At 41.0% G+C, this 6,909-nt stretch overlaps 1 protein-coding gene across 1 annotated transcript; it reads left to right on the top strand.

Annotated features, from left to right (window-relative positions):
* Positions 1-338: 338 nt before the first annotated feature.
* SNRPD3 (small nuclear ribonucleoprotein D3 polypeptide 18kDa) lies at positions 339-2,317 on the top strand. The gene is made up of 3 exons (XM_009877823.1): positions 339-490; positions 1,221-1,413; positions 2,160-2,317. Exons 1-3 carry the CDS (start codon positions 365-367, stop codon positions 2,219-2,221), a joined length of 381 nt encoding a protein of 126 aa, XP_009876125.1. The 5' UTR covers positions 339-364; the 3' UTR covers positions 2,222-2,317.
* The last annotated feature ends 4,592 nt before the right edge of the window (positions 2,318-6,909 follow it).

Genomic DNA, 6,909 nt, shown 5'->3' on the forward strand with positions numbered 1-6,909 from the left:
GTCGGGCTGGCAGTACCGCTATGAGATGTGCCTGGGGCTGTTTCTGTTTGAGGTGTGCCTGGCTGTGCAAATGTTTTGTTACCCGGCATTTAAAAGTGAATTCCCTACGTCATAAGAAATACGAGAGGAGAAGCCTTAACTTTTACCGATATTTTACATCTTTTCTTCCTATGGGTGTCTTTGTAGAGAAGTTCTTTAAACGCATTGTCAAAGCATATGGTGTATTTCAGCAAGAGGGAGAATCAGAGCTTTACACTGGAGAGATCGTAGCTTGTCTAGGTAAAACCTAGTCTACAACTTTCTTTGTAATTATGTCCTTTGTGTTTTTTCTTGTGCCCAGGTGTAGTGCTACAACACTGCAAACATGTCGATTGGAGTGCCAATTAAAGTCCTGCATGAAGCTGAAGGCCATATTGTGACATGTGAGACCAATACAGGAGAAGTTTATCGAGGCAAACTTATTGAAGCTGAAGACAATATGAATTGTCAGGTATACCTGTGTCAGAAGGATGGAGGGAAACACATCTGGTCCGTGCCTAGAGAGGCAGATAGCTGGCTTATTGGCAGCAGGGTTAAGAGACTGTTGTGTTTAGTCTTAGGATAAAGCAAGCCGTACTGCTGCTGCATGCCCTTACCACAGTGAAATGGATTTAGGATTACACTGCACTCCAAAGAGGCCAGAGCATATACTTCCAGCGTTTAGATCCAGATTGGGCATACCAGGGTTCTTAAGGTTCAGTTCTGTGAACAACGTTTCTGCTGGCACTCTTTAAATAAAGCCACTGAATGTAAAAATAAACAAACTTTGATTTAAGAAATTGGAGCTTCTTTTAATGCACATGATTTCTGACATCCCACAAGAGCTTAATTTGGGCTGACTTTAGGGAAGCCATTATTGGAATCAGAATGCTTTCTTGATAGTTAGGACTCGAACAGCTTTGTTAAAACTGGTTCGATATGAGAAAATAAAACTAACAAAGCTAATAAAGTTAATCTGCAACCTGGGGAGAAAGCAAAGTCCTGAGCCTGCTTGAACAGTAGCAGACTTAGGAGTTTGTTAAAATGATCCTGGGTGCCTTGTGTCACAAGTCCAGTTGTTGCTTGGAAAGTTTTTGGCTTTAGTACTTGAATCCTGGCAGTATTTTCTGCAGGCAAGAAAAATACAAATACAAAACTGTTTTGGAGGCCTCTGTAAGTAATGACGGATCTTTACTTTCCAGATGTCCAACATAACGGTGACGTACAGAGATGGACGAGTGGCACAACTTGAACAGGTGTACATCAGAGGTAGCAAGATACGGTTTCTCATTTTACCGGATATGTTGAAGAACGCTCCTATGCTAAAGAGCATGAAAAATAAAAACCAGGGTTCTGGAGCTGGGCGAGGAAAGGCAGCTATTCTCAAAGCTCAAGGTGTGTACAGTTTGTTTATGATCCTCTCACCCTGTTTAGCTGTAAAACTGGAAAACTCTCATCTCTCCTACTGGGGAAGTGTAAGCTGTAAGAAACCAAAAGATTTCTGGTTTTATGTAGTTTTTCTGTATATTTCATCTTATGATGAGCGTTAACTGTCCAGTGACCTGAGTGTAGAATATTGGTGCTACAATAATGTAGATACAGTGAGTATTGTTAAAAATGGAGACTTTATTCGTATTCTGCTTTCCAGCGATTGTGGCCACGAGCTGTTTGGGATACTTTGGGAAGGATCCAGATGCTCATGTTAAGCTTTTGTAGAAAACCAGATTCGAATATTATGGTGGTACTTAAGCTCCCAAGAAGCTGTAATTATTGGCTGTTCTGTAGTTCATTCTCATTTGTACCTTTTGCAGGGGAGCAATCTGGTAAAAACGCTGCAAAACTTGGGACAAGTGTGGCATTTTAAATCTCTTGGGCTGTACAGATTTGTGTGTTAGCTTGGAAGGAACACAAAATGTCACTTAGAATAGATACAGTGAATATTCGTACAAGACTGTGTAACCGTTAGTCCTGGTTGTTGTCACAGAAAACTTGTTGCTGTCATAGCACTTTCTGAACTTCATAGGACTGCCTTGTTTCCTTGCTCCTAAGCAAGAGACTGTTGCTTCTTTTGCTTATCAGTTGTTGAGATAAATACGCAGTTATGTCAGATTTATATCATCCCTGATGTTTTCTTTCTTCAGTGGCTGCAAGAGGAAGAGGCCGTGGTATGGGCCGTGGCAACATCTTCCAGAAGCGAAGATAATTTTGATCTTGACAGACGTGTTTGGGTTTTTTATTGGGGTATTGGACTGCATATGCATTGGTATCAGTTTTGTTTAATAAATGTTTCTGACAAAAACGTGTCTGCTCTTACATGACAGGGCTAGGTTAATTTTAAACTTAAAATAGCTTTGTCTTGATAGTCAGATTTGGCTACTTTGTGTCATGCATTGACTTCTGAAGATCACCATGTTTCCTTTTTCTTGTGTAGTCTTGTCATTCATTTTCTAAATAATTAGAAGACATTCTCAATTAAGAATTTTCTTAATTTTAAAGTCATATTAGCAGCTGCATATTTTGGAAAATTCGACAAAACCAATGCAGCTTCCTGAGAAGCCAAGCACTATCTTCCTTTGCTTTATATGGACCTTTTGCTTTATATGGACCTAAAGTAGGTAGAGGTCCATTTTCAGATCTGTACGATGAGCTTGTATTCTTGCATTTCTTATTTTTCTCTTTGGATGTGGGGAGTTTTTTTTCATTAGGAGCACACAACTTTGATAGCCTGAGTCTATATTTGCAGTGAACAATTCTAACTCTTACTAGCTTTTCCCTCTGCCTGGGAAAAGATGACAACATAAAATAGGCATTTTCAAGGATAAATTTGAAATGTTTGGTGAATTTCAAAGGTACTGCATGTGTATAGGCAAAGTCTGATAAGTGATTATCCATTAAGTACAACTTGGTATGCTTGTCTTTTGAACAGAACTTCAGCTTTTGGTCTTAACATCTGTACACAGTGATACAGACCACCAGCTGATCCGCAGGAAGCCAAATGTAGGTGTAACGTTAGTTTATTTTGCTTGAAGTATAGTGTGGTTGTTCTTACTTAAGTGGTTGAAATGTTTAAATGTAACATTCGTGTACCTAATCACATCCTTGCATACAATCAGTTATCAGCCTACCTGTACTAAATGGCTAGTCTTGCTTTTCTGCTCTGCTGCTGTGTAGACTCTCCCTTGTGTGCAGACACAAAAGTTAACTGATGTATTAATTGTTGAATTGTCTGTAAATAAAGCTTTTTTTGATCTCTCATCATGAAAAAAGCTCTGCTACATCTTCTGGGTAGTAACGATCTTAAATATTTGCATTAGAAACCTCCTTAACACGTGTTGTAAGATGTTCTTGAGCTTAAGCGTAGAAACGTTGTAGTGTCATCTTATGCCTACACTGCGGAACTTGTCCAGAAGACAAAACAGTTCTCACAAAATGCTGTTCCAAAATGTGGCTTGTGAGTCATGTTCCCATAGCAGTAGTGCTGTCCTGAAGGCAGTATTTCCAACTGGAAATGAGCAATTTGGGACTCCAGTGATGATACTAAGCACTTCCTTGCGGCAATGTTACCATTCTTCAAACTGACAGAAGGTGCCAAGCTGTTCAGGTCATTTTCCTATGAGAGTGTATCTGTGTGAAATACAGGCAAGTAAACCTGCACTGGTCTATATGCAACCACACATTTTAATCGCTGGTAGTTACAGCTGTTTGTACTGTTTGGAACTCTATAATAATCACTTTGGTTTTTACTGTGGAAGAGAAGACCTGTTTGAACAGAGTTTCCTCCCCATGCTTGAGTAAAGGCTTCTGAATTTCACAGGAGTGTTTTGAGAAAAACTGGCTTAAAATCAACATGAAGCTGAAGTCCATTTTGAGTCTTTATACTAGATGTCCACAGAGGTCCACATAATTTAACGCACAAAGGAGAAAATTCCATCCTGTTGCTGTACCATGAGCCTGATGGTAAGAATTGAACTGTGTGCCTGTAGTATCCCATGCTGATGCCTGGCACCTCTGGAAATGGGTTGATAGGTAAGACTAGATAATCCTCCTGACATCCACTGGCTTTGCTTGTTGCCATGTGGTGGTAAATGAAAATGTCCACTTCCTAGTAGGTAGTATTATGGCTGTTTGAAATAGATGTCAGAAACTAGTATAGGAAATTCTGGAAAGAAGCAATAACCCTCTCCAGTAGGTTTGTTAGAACAAGCTCTGTGGTATATCTGCTTTAAGAAGTTTCTACCCCTTCTGAGTGCCTTAGCTTTCAAGATTTATTTAAAACACGTAACATCTCTAATCCAGATCAACTCTTAAGGACATACTGGATTTTGTCTAAGTTTAAAACTTTGCACTATGAATTCAGGTTGAGGCTGAGTCTAGGATGGACTATTTACCCTCTTCAGAGAGATCCCGTGAATTAGTGTTAAAAAATTTGAAGTTTTGCTTTGGTAGGAATTTAAGCCCTTGGTCAAGACAAACGTACCACTTAAGCAATTTCTGACTAGATTAACTGTTATGCTAGTTCGTTACAGGCTGCTTTGAGGATCCTGTGTGTGATGTGTGCATTATCCTTCAGTATGATAAATCAAAATTTCCTTCTAACAAATGATGTCTCATCCACTAGATGGCTCTGTCGGTAAGAGAATGAAACAAGAAACCGGAACCCTCGGGAAAGAAAAAATGCAAGAACTGTGACTTCTACTGTAAACCGCATAAGCTCAGTGCTATTATAAACTAGCACGAAAATACTTCGGCTTCTTTTCGTTCCTGTTCAGTGCTTCCAGGGTGCTGCCTTCACATGTGCCAAGGTTATTCCAGCTGTTGCTTAATGCTGTGCATTTTCCTGACACGTGGCTAATTGCCACAGAACTGTACAACTGTTCCTCGCTGACCAGGTGCTCTCATCTCATACATGTGCAGTTCTGCTCTCCAGGTGTGACTAACCTATATTTGATCCTAAAGCTATGCTTTACTTTAGTTAATTTTCCAAGGGTACTCTGCAAAATATCAGTCTGCAAGGTATTTTATGACAGAGGCTGGGAAAGGGCTGCTGTGCAGATAAGTGTCTCTTATGGTGTCTCTTCTCTGAGTGTAATTACATGCCCCACTGTAAAAGCCCTGTTCTCCAAGAATTTGGTTTATACCGACTCTTAAAATTGCAGTAGAGACAGCAGCCTCTTAATCTGCCAGTGAAAGGCAAAAGCAAAGGAATGTGGCCCCTAGATCTCCCATGCCCTTCAGAAAACCTCTTCTTGAAGGGCAGAAGGGAGTAGAAAACATGAATTTCTGGTGCTCCTGGTCAGCATAGCTGTCCAGTCTGTATCTCCTTGCTACTTAAACTTCACAGTGAGCTTTCATTTAAAGTAGAGATGTCCTATTTCCTCTTGCCAGTAAAATGTGAGCGAGAATGGAAGGCTGATATTCTACGATTTCGTAAGGTGGTAGCAAAGGGTGGAATTCTGAGGTCTACAAGAAAGTCTCGATGATTTGGCTGCTTATTTCTCAGCCACAGGTTGAAATGGAGGAAAGGTTCTCCCAGGGATCTTTGGTGTTTCTGTCCTGACAAAGGGGAAAAAAGTAGATCTGGACTTGCACCTTATTGCAGCTAAGCTGATTTCAGACAGTAAGACCTGGGTGTTTCATTGGGAGGAAATGCAGATACATCATGTTTAAAGCATGGTCCCGAATAACCTTGAAACAAACGCTGATATGGGCAGTGTGATGCAGATTACTTTGCAGGTAAGATAAATACTGTTCTCTGCCTCCTCATCCACTCAGAAACAGGTCATGCCAGTGGCCAGAAGAGCTACGCTATGACTACAGCTTGCTGGTACTTGAAGTAGCCGAAGCAGTGCTTGTCTGCACGCGCTTTCACAGATCAAGTTGTGTTTCAACTGCTTCAGGTGTCCTGTTGTTGCCTGGTCCTGTAATAATTGTTCCTGATAATGTCAAGATTACTTTGGAGGTAATGAATAGGAAGTGCCACTCTCCTCTGCTCATGCTAACTGTTCTTCAAAGACTAGGGTGTGGGGTTGTTTGACTCAGTGGGGAGGCTGACATTAGTGTACAGTATGACCAGTAGGTTTGGGGTGTTTTTACTCCACCTAATTCAGACATTTAATGAGGAAAGTATTTTGGTTTTGTGTGTGAATTGGTTGTTCCTAGTAGATAGGCTGGCACAGGACCAGTCATTGCATAAGCAAGTATTGTGCAGCCTTCTGGTACTCGGCAGAGACAATCGGAGACTATGAAAAGTGGAGATTTTCCAGCATCATTAATTCAGGGGAGAATGTTGAAGCCCTGGCAAAGAAACAGATTGTATCCAAAAGATGTGTAGTTATTCTGGGAGAAATGCAAAGAATGTCAGGAAAACACTATTATTGTTCTTTTCTTTAGTGAACTGCTTGCAGTGAACATTTAATTTGTCCTTCATTTTCCCTTGCCTGAGGACCTAAAATCTGTTGACTGGTTGGGGGTTCGCCCTGGTTCCAGCGCAGTGGAGAGATGCTGAGTACATGTGCTCCAAAGCAAACCACTGCTTGTTGCGAGGCAAATCTCCTCACATCTTGTCCTGCAGTGCCTAAAAACATTATAGGGGTACGCAACAGAGCACTCAGCATGAATATCAACAGCACTGGGCTGGTGATGCAGAGGGGAGGCAATGGGAATGCCTGGATTTGCAGGGAGATGATGAGTTATATGGAACTCTCCCTTTAGCTTGTTCATGGCTCCATGCTGTAAAGTGCCCGACTACTGCTTTCATGTGCTTTTTTTTACAAAACTTTTACAGGGTATAAAGACATTGTCACCTCACATTTCACAAAAGGAGATGGAGACCAAGCTGTGAAGATATTCATACCAGGATTTGAAGACAGATTCAGGCCACAACTCCTGCTG

Source organism: Apaloderma vittatum, unplaced genomic scaffold (assembly GCF_000703405.1).
Source record: "Apaloderma vittatum isolate BGI_N311 unplaced genomic scaffold, ASM70340v1 scaffold31871, whole genome shotgun sequence".
Lineage (NCBI taxonomy): Eukaryota > Metazoa > Chordata > Aves > Trogoniformes > Trogonidae > Apaloderma > Apaloderma vittatum.